General features: G+C 43.1%; 1 protein-coding gene across 1 annotated transcript; it reads left to right on the top strand.

Moving 5' to 3' along the window:
- Nucleotides 1–872: 872 nt before the first annotated feature.
- Nucleotides 873–17831, top strand: LOC116684573 (F-actin-uncapping protein LRRC16A; the record flags this gene model as incomplete). The annotated part of the gene is made up of 13 exons (XM_032510111.1): nt 873–923; nt 8488–8547; nt 8795–8916; nt 10495–10592; nt 10685–10755; nt 12157–12230; nt 12782–12857; nt 13895–13983; nt 14166–14260; nt 15650–15736; nt 16138–16241; nt 16406–16483; nt 17663–17831. Coding segments are annotated over 13 exons (1174 nt in total), but the record flags the coding sequence as incomplete, so codon positions are not given.
- Between the last annotated feature and the right edge of the window lie 1666 nt (nt 17832–19497).

Here is a 19497-nt window from a genome sequence, read left to right as displayed (position 1 = left end):
TGCATAATCTGTCCACCAGAGGACGCTCTACAACGTCCCTGTTAGTGATGGCGTTGCATAGTCTGTCCACCAGAGGACGCTCTACAACGTCCCTGTTAGTGATGGCGTTGCATAGTCTGTCCTCCAGAGGACGCTCTACAACGTCCCTGTTAGTGATGGCGTTGCATAGTCTGTCCTCCAGAGGACGCTCTACAACGTCCCTGTTAGTGATGGCGTTGCATAGTCTGTCCACCAGAGGACGCTCTACAACGTCCCCGTTAGTGATGGCGTTGCATAGTCTGTCCACCAGAGGACGCTCTACAACGTCCCCGTTAGTGATGGCGTTGCATAGTCTGTCCACCAGAGGACGCTCTACAACGTCCCCGTTAGTGATGGCGTTGCATAGTCTGTCCACCAGAGGACGCTCTACAACGTCCCTGTTAGTGATGGCGTTGCATAGTCTGTCCACCAGAGGACGCTCTACAACGTCCCCGTTAGTGATGGTGTTGCATAGTCTGTCCACCAGAGGACGCTCTACAACGTCCCCGTTAGTGATGGTGTTGCATAGTCTGTCCACCAGAGGACGCTCTACAACGTCCCTGTTAGTGATGGTGTTGCACAGTCTTGATCTGTCACTCCCCCCCCCCCCCCCACCACCGAAGCTTTGAATATTCCCTGTTGATATGTACGGAAGCTTCAGAACACCATTTTTTTTAATTTTTTTCGGATGGGTAGCATAACATTATGTTATCAATGGTGAGAGCTCCTGAAGGCAAAACTAAACACAATATAGCATTGTTTCAGTTATCAAGTCAAGTCTCACAAGTTTGTCTATACATCTATATAGAGCTGTGTTATCTGTCTGTCTGATATGTGTCCGTCTCCGTCCCCAGGCCCTGGCGTCACATCGAGCCTATCTGCTGACAGCACGGGTCCCCTCCAAGGTTAGTAAGTCTACTCTTCCTTCTTCCCTGCAGAAAGAAAGAAGAGTCCATGTTTCATCCACGTTTCTCTAACTTCTCATCCACTTCGTCCTCATGTTTCTCTATGTAATCTCTAGATTTCCTCCTCATTCCCTTCCTGTCTTCCTCCTTTTCTTTCTCCTCGGTGGGAATGTTACTTTGGTCATGTCAGACATGCAGCTGCTTGTTCCTCCAGAGTGAAGTTGATGTTTTTTTTTCTTCTATTTGTCTCATTTTGCACATTACAACACCAGATTTCCCTTGTCCTTCCTTTCCAGACACCTAAACTCTCTTAACCCTCCTGTTGTCCTCGGGTCAAATTGGACCGGTGTTCATAAAGTTTCTATATCAGAAAATTTCAGTTTGTTACAACCACATTGTCAAAAAAATATAAATAACGTGGATGGTTACATAAAATAAATGGTTGGTTCTCTACTTTCATTGAATGTATAGCATTTGGGGGAGATATAAATTGAATGGAAAAATTCAATGGAAATTGAAACAAAAAGACAAAATGTCCCAAAAACTTCAAAAAACTCAAAAAAGTGCAATTATTGAAGTGTCTCTCTCTCACTCTCTCTCTCTCTCTCTCTCTCTCTCTCTCTCTCTCTCTACGTCTTTTTACCCACTTGCAAAAACACGTCCCACCATATGGAGACATCTGATAGTTTTACCCACAATGCAGCTGTAAGAACACAGCCTGTGGGAAAGGAAAACACTGAGAGGAAGAAAAGTTCAACCTGGAGGGCGAGCGAAAGAGACGGAGACACAAACATGCTGAAAATAGTAACTACATGAAGAAGAGGAGTGTCCTGATAGGAACTTATAAACTCATAAAACTCTCTCAGTGGATAACGACTATGACGATAACCCGTCTCTAGATTCTCTGTGTTGTAGAAGAGCTAAGGACTGATTACAAACACCTCAGATCACAAGTCACAAACATAGTGAAGACTAAAGTTCCTGGTTCAGCTTTAGAAACCGCTTCAGGAATGATGTGTCATTGGAGTCCTGTGTTATTAAAGGAGAAGTGAACGCATGGTTAAACGCCGCTCTAAAATTACCAGCGCTGTTTCCTTCCTTCTCAGCCTCCGTTTTAACCCCTCTGGTAACCCTGCAGGTTTTTGGGTGTCTGACTAATGAGATTGTGAATCAGGCCAGACAACTTGTAAGTAAGTGGGGTGCAGAGTGGAACCGGGCTCACTATTCCCTATGTAGTGTTTATGAACCCTTGTGTTGTCTGTGGGTCAAATTTGACCCGTTTTTCAAAATATATATCTATCAGAAATAAGGGTTACTAGATTGAAAAACCAGGAAATAACATGGAAGATTGACTCCACGCATCACGCTTTACAACATAATACAACATAAGAAAGGATCTCTACCTTCATTGACTTTTGAGTGTTTTCAGCGTTTCGGTCATCTTTTTCAAAACTGAAAAGGGTTTTTGTCGCTTTTTTTCAATGTTTCTGTCCATTTTTGGCTTTTACCCCCACGTTTTTGAAGCTTTTGCGGACATTTTTGTCACTTTTTTCAACGTTCTTTCATAACAAATATTTTTTGAATGCTATCAAATTGAATAAAACATCAAAATTTAAAGAAAGTAGTGTGATCATTTATTTTAATTGTGAAGAGCGTTATGCAGAACAATCCGCTTTATTTTTGTCAAAATTTGGTTGAAAGAAATCCTTCTTTTCTTTTTTTAAAATGGGTAAAATTTGACCCACGGACAACACAAGGGTTAAATAGTGAACTACATAGGGATCGGCCAAGCGAGATTTCGGATGCACACTGAGCATCGTCAGTAGATCCATCCATCCATTCATCCATCCATTCATCCATCCATCTTCATCCGCTTATCCGGTATGGGGTCTCGGGGGCAGCAGCTCCAGTAGGGGACCCCAAACTTCCCTTTCCCGAGCCACATCAACCAGCTCCGACTGGGGGATCCCGAGTTGTTCCCAGGCCAGGTTGGAGATATAATCCCACCACCTAGTCCTGGGTCTTCCCCGAGGCCTCCTCCCACCTGGACGTCCCTGCACCTAGTCCTGGGTCTTCTCCGAGGCCTCCTCCCAGCTGGACGTCCCTCCACCTAGTCCTGGGTCTTCCCCAAGGCCTTCTCCCAGCTGGACGTCCCTTCACCTAGTCCTGGGTCTTCCCCGAGGCCTCCTCCCAGCTGGACATCCCTGCACCTAGTCCTGGGTCTTCCCCGGGGCCTCCTCCCAGCTGGACATCCCTCCACCTAGTCCTGGGTCTTCCTCGAGGCCTCCTCCCAGCTGGACATCCCTGCACCTAGTCCTGGGTCTTCCCTGGGGCCTCCTCCCAGCTGGACGTCCCTGCACCTAGTCCTGGGTCTTCCCCGAGGCCTCCTCCCAGCTGGACATCCCTGCACCTAGTCCTGGGTCTTCCCCGGGGCCTCCTCCCAGCTGGACATCCCTCCACCTAGTCCTGGGTCTTCCCCGAGGCCTCCTCCCAGCTGGACATCCCTGCACCTAGTCCTGGGTCTTCCCCGGGGCCTCCTCCCAGCTGGACATCCCTCCACCTAGTCCTGGGTCTTCCCCAAGGCCTTCTCCCAGCTGGACGTCCCTTCACCTAGTCCTGGGTCTTCCCCGAGGCCTCCTCCCAGCTGGACATCCCTGCACCTAGTCCTGGGTCTTCCCCGGGGCCTCCTCCCAGCTGGACATCCCTCCACCTAGTCCTGGGTCTTCCTCGAGGCCTCCTCCCAGCTGGACATCCCTGCACCTAGTCCTGGGTCTTCCCCGGGGCCTCCTCCCAGCTGGACGTCCCTGCACCTAGTCCTGGGTCTTCCCCGAGGCCTCCTCCCAGCTGGACATCCCTGCACCTAGTCCTGGGTCTTCCCCGGGGCCTCCTCCCAGCTGGACATCCCTCCACCTAGTCCTGGGTCTTCCTCGAGGCCTCCTCCCAGCTGGACATCCCTGCACCTAGTCCTGGGTCTTCCCCGGGGCCTCCTCCCAGCTGGACATCCCTCCACCTAGTCCTGGGTCTTCCTCGAGACCTCCTCCCAGCTGGACATCCCTGCACCTAGTCCTGGGTCTTCCCCGGGGCCTCCTCCCAGCTGGACATCCCTCCACCTAGTCCTGGGTCTTCCCGGAGACCTCCTCCCATCTGACGCTCCATAGTCATGCGCCATCTTGAAATATGTTACCCAGTAAAGGACGTTCTGCTCCGCCTTTCGCGTTTTCGACTCACAGCTGCAGCTAATGCTGCTAACGCTGCTAATGCTGCTAACGCTGCTAATGCTGCGAGTGGTAGTCGTTTCTTCTCGGCCCCGGCAAGTTTGAAGAAGGAAACATGGAGGACCACATGTTAAAAATCCAAATTTCATCAACAGGACTCTTCTTCTTCGCCCAGAAAACATATGTGGAAATGAGCGTCCGCACCACTCTCTGACATGCACTCCAACAACAACCACGGCTGATAGACGGCTTTTTGTACACTTTTGGTTTTTGAAGCGTGACGGCTATGAACTGCATGGCGAGAGAGAGAGTTGATTGCTATATATATATATATATATATATATATATATATATAAACACTAGATGGAAGAAGGTCTTTCACAATGTAGCTTTAAGGCAATAAAGTCTGTAAGCTTCATTACACAGAAATATCAGTTTTAAGTTAGTAAAATTATTGAATTCTAAATTGCTGCTTTATATTTCTTTAAAGGTTATTTTTGGGGATTTTCCACCTTTAATTGAGAGGACAGCTAGGTGAAAAGGGGGGGGTGAGATGCATTAAATCACCTCAGGTCGGATTCAAACCCTGTACCTTTGCGTCGAGGCGTCAATCTCATTGTAAACGTGCCCCTGCTCTACCAGCTGAGCCAACCCAGCCACCCTGTTTTATATTTCTGTATATCTATTCATCCATTTGCTTATCTGATATATAAAAGTTGAATTGCTTCCGGTAGTTTGTTGTTAAAGAGTTTTTGAAATAGGTTAAGAAATGATTGATAGACTTTAGATAATTGCCCAAGTTTCACGGTTCTCAGATGTTAAAAACCTTGCATGTTAACAGCCTCCAGGCTTCTTATTGGGTATTTAAAAAATGTTAAACGACATATTATAATGACTACGGTTCAAAACAGAAATACATGAAATGTACATAACCCCTGGATAAAATCTGGTAAACCCCGCTCTGCCAGCTGACCCATGATCTGTTGTTTCAGAGTACACCAGCGGTTTTTCTAGTGTGTGTGTGTGTGTGTGTGTGTGTGTGTGTGTGTGTGTGTGTGTGTGTGTGTGTGTGTGTGTGTGTGTGGGAAACAGAGGGTGGTTTGTTCCTCAGTGTGTACTGTCCTGGCAGAGAGAGGCAGCAGAGGGAGGAAAAAAAAGACAATGGAGGAATTTAACAGCTGGCAAGGAAAGGAGGGGAGGAGGCACACTTCTCTCTCTCTCTCTCTCTCTCTCTCTGCCCTCTTGTCCTCTCTCTCTCTCTCTTTTCTGTTTCTGTGGATTAAAGTCCATCCAAGTCCAACCATATTCACCCTGTTTCCTCCTCCTCTATCTCTTCTTTATCCCTCCTTCATTTTCACACTAATTTCTATCTCACAATATTTTAATCATCTTTCACTTTCTTTGGATAACTTATTCATCTTTCACTTTCTTTTTAATAACTCCCCCTTTTCTTGCCCGCCCCCCCCCCCCTCTCTTCCTGTCTCTGTTTATTTCCCTGTTTTCCTCCCTTTCTCTTTTCTTGGCAGCGAGTTTTAAGTTTCTTTATTTTTACTTTTTCCTTCTCTCTGGATTCAAAGGGAAATGTGTGCGAGGTTGTGAGTCCAGACATTTGTTCTGCAGCTTGTTTTCACATTCCTTTTGTCCCTGGGATTTCTTTCTTTTTCCCCAGGTTTTGTTAAAGTTCTCTTCGTTATAATATCCCGCTCCATATCATTATACATACCTCTGTTTCTATAATGATATGTTTCACTTGATAAAAAGCCTGTTTGACACCAGACCCTTCTCAGTTGTAACTGAGAGTAGTATCTGTATCTAGTGTCTAGTGTCTGGTAGTCACCAATGGACGCCTCTCAAATGCCTCTGGGCGCAGTTGGATAGTCCATCAACCAATCAGAACGATGATCCAGGCGACATCAGCAGGTTGCTGATTGGTGACTCGGTTTGGAAAAATTGGAAATGGGCTTGAATGGGCTCTCGGCCAAATGGACTCGCAGAGCAAATCTCAAATTTGCTGGAAGTTCGTCAGGGTGTTCTCAGGCTGGCACAGAGTTGCATCACGACTCACAACCTCTCTCGTGAAGGAGCATCGGAAAGATTTCTCAGTGTGACCATCATTTTACAGGGTAAATCTAATAATTAAAGCCTTTGAAGTGAGTGCTCTGTTGACCTTTTGTTCTGTCCTTCCGGGTCAAAAGCGGACAAAAAGATTGACATTGAATTCTAAGTTTTCACGAACTCCACCTTCCTACTACTAGTTTTACAGTAGTTTGGGGGAATTCATAGTCAATAACCCTCATTTATATAGAATTACACCTAATATTCGATTTAAAAAGCAAAGATTTTAAATTATTTTGACTAATAGTTGACGTTAGTTGACTAATAGAGGAACGTACAGATGAGTTTAGTCAGGAATAAAAGTGATCAATTGTATTTGCAATTTTTTGTGGTAATTTGGTTAAGAAGAAACCCATATTTCAGATTTAGACATTTTATTAAAGGGGTCAAATCTAACCTGAGGACAACAGGAGGGTTAAGGAAGACTTGGTCTTGCCTTAAGTTCTCATCTCTTCCTCCATACTAAAAGCAGATGATGTAACCTGGCTGTCTTATTTGCTTCCATCCAGCAACAACCGGCATTAAATACCAACTCTTGTCTATATCCACAACGGTCCACTTTCGGTATTGCTCCGGTGACACCTGAAATCCCCCCAGATGTCCCTTTTTTCAGCCGTCCCCTTCCTCTTTCTTTGTGTTGGCGTTCTCAACCTCAGGTGGATTTCTGAGGACTCTGGTTACCTGGTCCTCAGATCTCTGCAGGGTAAATCCAGACAGCTAGCTAGACTATCTGTCCAATCTGAGGACTATGGTTACCTGGTCCTCAGATCTCTGCAGGGTAAATCCAGACAGCTAGCTAGACTATCTGTCCAATCTGAGGACTATGGTTACCTGGTCCTCAGATCTCTGCAGGGTAAATCCAGACAGCTAGCTAGACTATCTGTCCAATCTGAGGACTATGGTTACCTGGTCCTCAGGTCTCTGCAGGGTAAATCCAGACAGCTAGCTAGACTATCTGTCCAATCTGAGGACTCTGGTTACCTGGTCCTCAGATCTCTGCAGGGTAAATCCAGACAGCTAGCTAGACTATCTGTCCAATCTGAGGACTATGGTTACCTGGTCCTCAGATCTCTGCAGGGTAAATCCACCAAAACAAGTTCTTTCCCGAGACGATTTTGCGTCCGGCGTCCTTGGCGCCGCCCATGACGATTGTGATTGGTTTAAAGAAATGCCAATAAACCAGAGCACGTTTTTCTCCCATCCCCAGAATGTTGTGTGGACTAGCCAGACCCTCCTCCGCAGCACTGTGGAGGAGGGTCTGGCCACCGAAGCTTCAAATATTCACTGTTAAAATGTACAGTAGCTTCCAAGCACAAAAAATTGTATTGGGGACATGTTTAGTTTAAAGTTTATTTGAACATGTAAAAAAAACCACAACATTAAAATAAAAGATCTATATACATGCATTCATGCATACATATATAATTAAAATGAGAGATAAATAAGGTCATGTACTTCTTAGCACAGTCCTCCTAAATTGAAAGTCATTCAAACAAACAAAAAAGGTCCCATGTTCAAAAGGAGTAGGAAGAAGTTGATAAACAACTCATCAGGTCCGACCCCCTTTCTCTACTTTTATCGTATCGGGGACATGTGCGCCATGCACGCTTTAATATATATAGTATATTAGATATTGTGGCAGATCAGATGTGCTTACAAAACACCAGTGTCACCCTTACCAGTGTTTCTGTCCTTCTTAGATCTGTAAAAAAAAATCTTAAATGTGGTTTGAAAGCACAACTTATGAGTGACAGGTGGACATTTGTGTCCTTGTGAAAAAAGTGTTCTCACATTTAAATTAATGTTCTTTTTATGGAAAACTAGCTGCTTGCCTTAACAGCTGAGTGAACGTACGACACCTAAAATCTCTCTGCGTCCAGTTATCGAGCGATTTGACGTGGACTCTGTCTCTGTCCGGGAGCTAAACTTTTCCTGGGAAAATCCTCCAGTTCTCAGGAAGAGGCAAATTAACCAGTTTTAGATATAAATATATATTCTCTTCTTCCAGAGAAGTGTTGACATTGTGGAGAGCAAGTTGTCCTCGGGGACCCAGAACTTTCCATTTGTGATTTGTTGAAGCAAAAAGAAAAGGCCAACAGTCTGTTTGTGTGTTTTCCCAAAACTCAACATGTTGCCCTGGTAATCCCTTTTTAAATATGACGTTGAAATCCAAGATTAACTTGATATATTCACTGCTGAATTTCATGATCTGTCTCCTTTTTTGCTTCTTTTAGGTTGAACACTCGTTCAGCTACCTTGATATCCAGGGAATCAGCAGCAACAAGCCCACTCAGGTACACAGACACACAAACAGTGGTCTCATGGACACCCAGAGATATATTATATTTCATTCAATGTTCAATTTGTTCAATCAAAGATCGTTGGAAATGGTTTTCTTTTGAATCGTTTTGAAATTCAACAAGCAATTTGTTTTATTTTAGCAGAAGCCTGTAAGCAGCAGAACTGAGTACGCGCTTTGGGTTGTTACATTTGGCGTTGCTTTGTGTGTGTGTGTGTGTGTGTGTGTGTGTGTGTGCGCAGCTGGTGTTGGAGCATGAGCGCGGCCCGTGGAGCCTCCGGCTGGGTTCGGTGGAGGAAGTGGACGAGGTGATCGCTCACATCGGCAGCTGTCTGAACCGGATCTGCCCCGCTGTCCCCCCTGTGTAGGTAGCAGGGAGAGGGTTGGGCAGGAAGGAAACTGTTGACCCTGTAGATTTGACACGCTAAATACATGTAAAATTAAAGATAGTTTATATCGATCACGAATAATTTAGAGGGTTGTTATGGTGGTCTTAAGATCTGCCAGATGTCCCTCTTATCAGCCGGATGTCCGTTACCTTCTACTTTCTTTGTGTTGGCGCTCTAACCTGCGGCTGGTTTCTGAGGACTGTGGTTATCTGGTCCTCAGATCTCTGCAGGGTGAATCCAGACAGATAGCTAGACTATATATGGATTTAGACCTAATATTCGAATTAAATTAATAAAAAGCAAAGATTTTGAATTATTTTGACTAATACTTAAGATCAGAGGAATGAAAGTGATCAGTTGTATTTGCAAAGAACGTTGTATGGAATCCAATCCATTTTTGTGGTAATTTGGTTAAAAAGAAATCCATATTTCAGATACAGACATTTTTTAAAGGGTTCAAATTTGACCCAAGGACAACAGGAGGGTTAAGGAAGACTTGGTCTTGCCTTAAGTTCTCATCTCTTCCTCCAAACTAAAAGCAGATGTTGTAACCTGGCTGTCTTATTTGCTTCCATCCAGCAACAACAGGCATTAGATAAACTTCCTCTGTCTCTGTGTTGGCGTTCTAACCTGCGGCTGATTTCTGAGGACTCTGGTTACCTGGTCCTCAGATCTCTGCAGGGTAAATCCAGACAGCTAGCTAGACTATCTGTCCAATCTGAGGACTATGGTTACCTGGTCCTCAGATCTCTGCAGGGTAAATCCAGACAGCTAGCTAGACTATCTGTCCAATCTGAGGACTATGGTTACCTGGTCCTCAGATCTCTGCAGGGTAAATCCAGACAGCTAGCTAGACTATCTGTCCAATCTGAGGACTATGGTTACCTGGTCCTCAGATCTCTGCAGGGTAAATCCAGACAGCTAGCTAGACTATCTGTCCAATCTGAGTTTTCTGTTGCACGACTAAAACAACTTTTGAACGTACATGTTCCACCAAACATTATCCTTCCCGAGACTAAGCTTGTCACAGCAGATTTTTCTGTTAAAGAGCCGAAATCATCAGTTGATGAATCGGTTAGTCTATCAGCAGAAATTTCATCTGCAACAAAAATGAAAAACTGTTAATTGTTGATAATTCTATAACCCTCTGAGGTCTAAGGCCATTTTCACATCCTCCTTAATTGACCTTTTTAAAGGTGCCCTGCCACACAAAACCCTTTTTACTTGAATTTTTTGAAATATGTCAGCTCTGTATGTGTTTGTGTTATATGGTGAATGTGAAGATGAACTGCTTCAAGCCTTCTGTGATTGCACCCCCCTCCTCCACACAGTTGCTAGTAGCCATGGAGGACACGGAGGATTAAGAAAACCGCTTCAGAAGAGCTGAATGTCTTAATTAGCTTTGTAGCAACTTGTTTGACAATGGCTCAAATGTAACGTTCATTAACATAAAAAAAGCTACGCATAAAATGTTTAATATAATTAATAATTGGCTTCTTGGACTCCTTCTCTCTGTTCTTTTCTGTGTCTTCATCCCTCTCTCTGTAAGGAAGGAAGGTGATGAAGAAGCTGAGTCTGAAGCCTCCGGAGAGGGTGGCGTCCCTCCAGGCCGTCTGGGACGAACCGGGCTCGGCAGATCAGGGACCCTGCGGTAAATCAGCCTCAAAGAGGGAAAAACTACATCCCGGCAAATGTTTAAAGTGTATTTATGCGCTAAAAGGGGTTGTTTTGACTCTTTTTCAGGCGGGTTTTCTCATCAGTACTGGTGTGTGTGTGATTACCTGGGCCTGCCGTACAGAGAGGAGGTCCAATGGGTCGGTGCCGTTGACTGAAATCAGCATTTTTTATAGAAAATTGTTCTATTTTCTGTCTTTTTTGTTGCTAGTAAGGTTTTTTCATCTGGTGCTGTCATGGTCACCTTTTGTGGTTTTTATTCTACTTTTCTTTGCTCTGACTACTTCTTCTTTGTCTGATAAATGTATGCTTGTTTTCCCTTCTGCCTAATATTCTGTAATTATGAAATATTAATGTCATTGTTTGCCCTTCTGCTGCTTCCTCTTGATATTCTTTCTATGATTGATTGATTTGTCCTCCTGTATTCCTCCTGCTTCTTGTTTGTTTCTGCTTTCTTATCTTCCACTTGTTCCTCTTCTTCTATTCTTCTGCTTACGTTTCTTTTTGTTTCTCATCTTTTCTCACCTGTGATGGTACGTGTCCATATACAGTACGTGTTGTCCCCCCCCCCCCCCCCTCCCAGCATTGCACACTAGTGGGCTTGCCACCTGTTTCTCTTCACTGACCACTGACAAGCAAAGAAAACAGGCTACATCCTCCCACAACCGCGAAGGCTGCACCTGATTGGACGAACGCGTCACGTGGGTCTGTCTGGTCGCATAGTGGCGGCTCGTTTGCAATACGATCTCTTAATTTATGAAAATAGTTCACAGAGCAATAAGCTATGCAGTTGCTTGCAAAACTGTTGGCGTGTCCACATGATACAAGCCTTCCGTGACCGCGCCCCCACGCCTCCTCCACACAGGTGCTGGTAGCCATGGAGGATAAGGAGGATTAAAAAACATTATGGACTCTTCAGAAGAGGTAGGGGGGCATTTGGACTCTCCCAAGTCCCCGTGTGACGCTACCAGAATGCATTGCACGGCTGTTTCCATGGAAATGAATTGGAAGCGTTGAAAAGATAATGGACACACACCATGGGGTGGGGTGGGGGGTCGATACGGCATTGTATCGCGATATTTTCAGTGACAACACTGTATCGATGCACAGCCGCCAGGTATCGATCTTTTATTATGTATTATATACACGCGTTGGTCAGTTTGTTCCATTTTCCAGCAATATAATTGAAGTGAAATGAACAAACAGAGAAATGTTTCTTTTTAGATAAAACAGATGTTGACAAAGTTTCCTTTTGGGGGACGTCATTTGAAATTGGGAAAAATCAGAAGTTGGAAAAAAGGATATAAATTGCAATATGTTTAAAATCGCAATAATATCGTATCATGGCATAAGTATTGTGATGATATCGTAATGCGAGGCGTCTGGTGATTTCCCCCCCCCTCTGCTATCTTCCTCTGCTTTTCAAGCTACAACACTTTACCTCCATTTGTGTTTAAATTGACTTTGTTTGTTTGAGTTTAGCTTTGTGATGTACCTGAACACACCATCGTGAATCTATTTCCTCTCGTGTTTAACTGCAGGATGTCGACACCATCTATCTCACCCAGGACACCAGGGAGCTCAACCTGCAGGACTTCATTCACCTGGAGAACAGGTACGTCCAGAGCTATCACAAAATCATAGAAAGAATTTCGGTGACTCTAACTAGGGCTGCACAATATATCGTTTTTTATCATCATTGCAGAATTAACGGCCGCGATAAACATAAACATATTGCGAAAAAGACGCTCAAGACTTCTTTTTTTATCAGTAGAAAGCTGCAGTTTAAAATGTGACTGTCATTACTTTTTTTTAGTGGCGCTTTTTTTATTCAATTCAATGTTCAATGTGTTCAATTCAATAATTTCAATGAATGTGATAGAGTTTCACATGTTTTTAAAATCAATTTGATTTTATGCCTTGAATTTTTAGGATTCCTCTCGGGGGGAGACAGAAACACCCTGTAGCTTTAACAAGACAAAACGTTTTACCGATTATTTTACTCAGCGTTGGGTTTCATGGTTTGTATTTTTATTTGTTTATGACATCACTTAGTGGCAGTTTCTGAAGAAGAAGAAGAAGAAGAAAACACCCTAAATTAAGTTCATTCTTCTTATCACTCCGTGACATTACATCTGAAAGGTTGATTTAGTCTTTTCTCTGCAGGGATCTGGTGGCGATCATCGCAGCTCTGGAGTACAACCAGTGGTTCACTAAACTCTGCACCAAAGACTTCAAACTGGTAATACAACTCCTAATCACAATAACTGTATGTCGGTCCATGTTGAAATCACAATTACTCATTGACTTTTGGAAAGATTTTGCTTTTATGGAAGTTAAAAAAAAGAAGTTGGTCTATTACCTTTGTGTTCCACTTTCAGGGATTGCTCCGGATGCGTGTATTTTCTGTTTCCCTCTGCGTCTCTTTTTTTTTTAAGATCATTTTTGGGGGATTTTCAAGCCTTTATTGACAGGACAGCTGAAGAAATGAAAGGGGAGAGACGGGGGAGGGAATGACATGCAGCAACGGGCCGCAGGTCGGAGTCGAACCCGGGCCTGTGCGTCGAGGAGTAGGCTACTTCTTTACTTTGAAGTAGTATTTTTTAATGCAGGACTTTTACTTGTAACAGAGTATTTTTACAGTTTTTTTTTGTTATATGAGAGTAGGAGGGGCGTAGCGCACCTGGTTGAGCGTGCGCCCCAGAGGCTCAGTCCTTGCGGCAGCAGGTTCGATCCTGACCCAGGCCCTTTGCTGCATGTCATTCCCCCCTCTCTTCCCCTTTCATATATCCAGCTGTCCTTTAAAAGAAAGGCCTAAAAAAATAAGAAAAAATAATCTTTGAAAATAAAAATGGATGGGAACAATAGTCAACTTTGACAGACTCTAATCAAAAAAAATCACTCCAATACAAAATTAAGCTAGTTTTGCTTTTACTTCTTAAAAATCTCACTCAGATCAAATGAAATGAAAGGCCCGGGCGCCTGGGTAGCTCACCCGGTAGCCAGCCCCCCCATATACAAAGGCTTAGTCCTTGACGCAGCAGCCGCAGGTTCACTTCCAAACTGCGGCCACTCTTTTACCCTCTCTCTCCCCTTTCATGTCTAGCTGTCCTGTCAAAATAAAGGCCTAAACTGCCCAAAATAAAAGTGTGTGTGTGTGTGTGTGTGTGTGTGTGTGTGTGTGTGTGTGTGTGTGTGTGTGTGTGTGGTGTGTGTGTGTGTGTGTGTGTGTGTGTGTGTGTGTGTGTTGTGTGTGTGTGTGTGTGTGTGTGTCTCCAGGCGACAGATGTGTGCGACCAGATCCTCAGAGTGGTGGCCCGGTCCGGCCGGCTGGAGGAGCTTGTGCTCGACAACACTGGACTCAGAAGGTCAGAGGACAAATAGTCTCTATCCTTGACGTTCCACTTCCGGGATTTCTCCGGTGCCACCCAAAAATCCGCTGGATTTCATCGATTTAGGCCGGATATCCGTCTATATCAGTCTAGCTAGACTCTCTGTCCAATCTGAGTCATGTCATTGTGTTTCACAATCTTTCTCTCCTCCTCTTCAGTGATTTTGCTCAGAAACTGGCCAGCGCTCTGTCGCACAACCCCGCCTGCACGCTGCACACACTGAGCCTGAGCAACAACTCACTGGAGGACAAAGGTTAAAACATGTACACACACACACACACACACACACACACACACACACACACACACACGCACACACACACACGCACACACACACGCACATCCTGTACATTGTTTTTATTGTGAAAACATGAGTTATATACATGTCCCTAATGTTTCTTTTACAATGTTTAAAAAATATAATTGATTTTATTAATTGATATTTAAATTAATATGAATTGATTCTCATTCAGATCCTCTTCACTACAAACTGGACATTATTTCTATTGATAAGCTGTTGTAATTGTTGCTCCTAACTGTCACAGAGGGCTCTGAGGTGTAGTCATGCGCCCTCTAGCGGCCATGTTGGAGTCCGTCAGCTCAAAGATAAAATGGATTGATTCCCACTGGGAGATTCCCTTGTTACAGCATACATACACATTCAAAGAAAAATACACATTGGATACACACTATTTTTTTTTTATTAACTTGGCCCTAGATTCCTTTGTTTTTGTGTCTAAGTGACTGAACAACAACAATCGGGAACAACAAAATAAAATAAAAGCTAAGTCTAAGTCTAACAATCTTTGACATTGGTCCAGTAATAAGCGAGATCTCGGCAGTCGGCGAAACAAGCAACAATATAAGTTAATAGGCCAATGGTGCAGCTTGTTTTTAGCTTCACAAAAGTGCTCGTTTTGACTCTGACAGACTCAAAGATTGTTGTTCCTATCAGTCACCTACACACTAAGCAATTATTGAAAATTAGGAAATAGAGTCCACGTTGATATCCCTTTAAATAGACATAGAAAATATGTACAAAAAGTATTATGTGGGTTAGGGTTCTTATGTACACTATAAACACCTCTACTAAATACAGACAGGTAAAACTTATACAGATTAGATATGGTGCGAGTGAATACAATTGGCATAATGCAAAGTAGGGACACACAGAGTAATACATTAATAAATATAAAAACATAAAGTCCTCAATGACTGGGACTGATTACCTAATTCAATACTCTTTAGACACAGACCAAATTGTATCAAGTATTTTTTTTAAATGCCTCGTTCAATACATCAAATCAGACTATTTATTTAGCACTTTTCATACACAAAAAGGCAGCACAAAGTGCTTCACATATTTTATAAAGATAAAACAAAAAACAAAATAGCCCCCCCCCCCCCCCACACACACACGTATACACAACCACGAGAAGAGCAGCAAAGGAGTATACTAAAAAAAATCAACAAACAACGAAGAATAAACTGAAACAAACATGGAATCAATGAAACCGCAACTGATAAAATCCAAACTTGAGGAAATGCTATCCTAGAGAACCTTGAGGAAACGTTTAGGGAACACCAGAAGACCGAACCGAAAGGAGCTACAACTACTTTAGGTGTGTGTTACCTTCTGCAGGTGTTGCTGCTCTCAGTGCCCAACTTGCCAAACTGCCCATGGGCCTGAAGCACCTGAACCTCTCCAGGACTTCCATATCTCCCAAAGGTGAGCACAGATAAAGCAAAGATGTCATAAAACTTGCTTCTTTTCTCTCATCAGTCACTTAGACACAAACACATTGGAAAATAGGGTTCATGTTGAAAAAACACAGTAGTTACCCTTTACATTTTTAGGACGTTTTTTAAACTACAGCTTGACGTAGTCATATTTTCAAATCTCCAGTTAGCTTTTAGCACTGACTTAATGTAGAGCCCTATGGAATCTGTCTTATATCTTCTTTAAATTTACATCTACACGGTTCAGTCCATGATTCTGGTATCACAGAAACTATTGGGGTCTACCTAAATGCTGCTATCAGACTGGGACTAGCCCCAGCCGGGCCCTCTTCAGAGAAATAAGACGCTTGCTACGGGGCTGAGGAACCTGATCTCTGTCATGTCTTGCAGGCGTGAACAGCCTCTGTCAGGCTCTGTGTGCCAACCCGGCCGTCGCCGCCAACCTCACACACCTCGACCTGTCGGGAAACTCGCTCCGAGGGGACGACATGCCGGTACGCTGCCGCCTCCGCTGCTGTCCCACGCACCATCAAGACAGACTCTGCAACCCCCACAGCTTATTAAAGCTCCTCAGTACAGAACGTTCTTGAAAAGCTTGGAGATCTGACGTGTTTGAAGTGACAGCAGTGATGCGTTTGTGTGTTTGTTTTCTGCACAGAACCTGCACAGCTTCCTGGGTCACCCGAACTGCCTGGAGACTCTGGATCTGTCCAACAGCGACTGCTCTCTGGAGCAGGTAAAAGCAGCTCAGACACAAAACTAGAGCCACAAAGAGAAATCCATTAGTTCAAGTTCAAGTTCAAGTTTATTGTCATATGCACCTTAGTACAGAGTACCACAGCAATGAAATACAATATGCATTATTGCACTCTCTCAGCACCAGTCAAAAGTAACAGTTATAATAATAACGATAATTATAACATAAATAACTATTAAAACTTTAAACACCACAATAGACAGTCATGCTGTGCCATCATTCAGTAACCTTATCACCCGGGGGTAAAAACTTTCTCTATAACATGATGTGTGCATTGGGATACTCAGCAAGCGTCTCCCTGATGGAAGGGGGGGGGGGGGGGGCGGAGGTTATGTGCAGGAGGACTAGGATCCCGCATAATACCTTGTCCTTCTTACTACTGCGTTTCCAGTAAATATGCTGCAACGGTTCAAGTGCAACGCCGATGATTTTAGATGCAGTTTTGACCTTTATCAGAAGATTAAGGTCATGTGAAGTAGCCCTAACAAACCACACTACAGTGTTACCTGTCAGTATCTCATTGTACAACGGTAGAGGTTCTGTAGAATATTAAGGGACATACCAATCTCTTAAGACACCTCAAAAATATAGCCTCTGATGGGCCTTCTTAATGGCACAGCTGATGTGAAGCGACCCTGTGAGGGAGTCTGAACTATGGATGCCTAAGAATATAAACGTGTTGACAATTTCAACAGGAGAGTTGATTACTTGATTAGTTGCTCTGTTAAAATTCAATTCGTTTAAGTGTAATGCTCTGATTGCAGCTTTTTAAATGTGATTATTTTCTTGTTTCTTTGCTCCTCTGTGACAGTAACGGAATATATTTAAGTTGTGGACAAAACGGCTTGGGCTTTGCAGATTTTTCTGACATTTTAGAGGCCGAGCAACTAATCGGTGAATCCAGAAAACAATCCACAGATTAATCGATCATGAAAACATTGTTAGTTACACACAACACACACTGTACACACTTTTAAGACTTTGAGTGGCTGAAGTTAAGACGTTTAAAAATATAAAATACAATTTCCTGTGTCTGCCTTCTAACCTAATAAGAACATACATAACACCATGTTTTATTTCTATGGATGTTTTTGTACAGTTTATTACAGCCTTTTAGTGTTTATGTTTTTTTGCTGAGTTGGGTTTTATGTTTTTCAGGTGTGTGCGTCTCTGCTCAGAGGATCTTTGAAGCATCTCTCCGTCCTTAACCTGTCAAAGTCCGTCTTCTCCCACAGGTCAGATATCAGACATAACGCCCATCCTTCTAACTGCAGACAACAGCTGAACACATCCAATCATATTACAGATATATTACAGACTACATTATGTATTACTTTGGACTGGCAGATTACTTCTCCCAACGTTAAAAAAATCTCACTATTTAATGTCCCATGACATTCTGCTTTTTGTTTGCTTTTATATAGACCTTAGTGGTCCCTAATACTGTATCTGAAGTCTCTTTTATATAGACCTTAGTGGTCCCTAATACTGTATCTGAAGTCTCTTTTATATAGACCTTAGTGGTCCCTAATACTGTATCTGAAGTATCTTTATATAGACCTTAGTGGTCCCTAATACTGTATCTGAAGTCTCTTTATATAGACCTTAGTGGTCCCTAATACTGTATCTGAAGTCTCTTTTATATAGACCTTAGTGGTCCCCTAATACTGTATCTGAAGTCTCTTTTATATAGACCTTAGTGGTCCCCTGATACTGTATCTGAAGTCTCTTTTATATAGACCCTTAGTGGTCCCCTAATGCTTTATCTGAAGTCTCTTTTATATAGGCCTTAGTGGTCCCCTAATACTGTATCTGAAGTCTCTTTATATAGACCTTAGTGGTCCCTAATACTGTATCTGAAGTCTCTTTTATATAGACCTTAGTGGTCCCTAATACTGTATCTGAAGTCTCTTTGTATAGACCTTAGTGGTCCCCTAATACTGTATCTGAAGTATCTTTTATATAGACCTTAGTGGTCCCCTAATACTGTATCTGAAGTCTCTTTATATAGACCTTAGTGGTCCCCTAATACTGTATCTGAAGTCTCTTTTATATAGACCTTAGTGGTCCCCTAATACTGTATCTGAAGTCTCTTTTATATAGACCTTAGTGGTCCCTAATGCTGTATCTGAAGTCTCTTTTATATAGACCTTAGTGGTCCCCTAATACTGTATCTGAAGTCTCTTTTATATAGACCTTAGTGGTCCCTAATACTGTATCTGAAGTCTCTTTTATATAGACCTTAGTGGTCCCTAATACTGTATCTGAAGTCTCTTTTATATAGACCATAGTGGTCCCTAATACTGTATCTGAAGTCTCTTTTATATAGACCTTAGTGGTCCCCTAATACTGTATCTGAAGTCTCTTTTATATAGACCCTTAGTGGTCCCCTAATACTGTATCTGAAGTCTCTTTTATATAGACCTTAGTGGTCCCTAATTACTGTATCTCAAGTCTCTTTTATTTAGACCTTAGTGTCCCCTAATGCCTGTATCTGAAGTCTCTTTAATAGATACCTTAGTGGTCCCTAAATACTGTATCTCAAGTCCTCTTTATGTAGACCTTAGTGGTCCCCTAATACTGTATCTGAGTCTCTTTATATAGACCTTAGTGGTCCCTAATACGTATCTGAAGTCTCTTTTATATAGACCTTATGGGTCCCCTAATACTGTATCTGAAGTCTCTTTATTATAGACCTTAGTGGTCCCTAATACTGTGTCTGAAGTCTCTTTTATATAGACCTTAGTGGTCCCTAATACTGTATCTGAGTCTCTTATATATAGACCCTTATGGTCCCCTAAGTACTGTGTCCTGAAGTCTCTTTTATATAGACCGTAGGGTCCCTAATACTGTATCTGAAGTCTCTTTTATATAGACCTTAGTGGTCCCTAATACTGTATCTGAAGTCTTTTATATAGACCTTAGTGGTCCCTAATACTGTATCTAGTCTCTTTTATATGACCTTAGTGGTCCCCTAATACTGTAATCTGAAG

This window comes from Etheostoma spectabile, unplaced genomic scaffold (assembly GCF_008692095.1).
Source record: "Etheostoma spectabile isolate EspeVRDwgs_2016 unplaced genomic scaffold, UIUC_Espe_1.0 scaffold00019315, whole genome shotgun sequence".
NCBI classification, from domain to species: Eukaryota; Metazoa; Chordata; class Actinopteri; order Perciformes; family Percidae; genus Etheostoma; species Etheostoma spectabile.
This window is presented reverse-complemented; position numbering and strand designations above follow the sequence as displayed.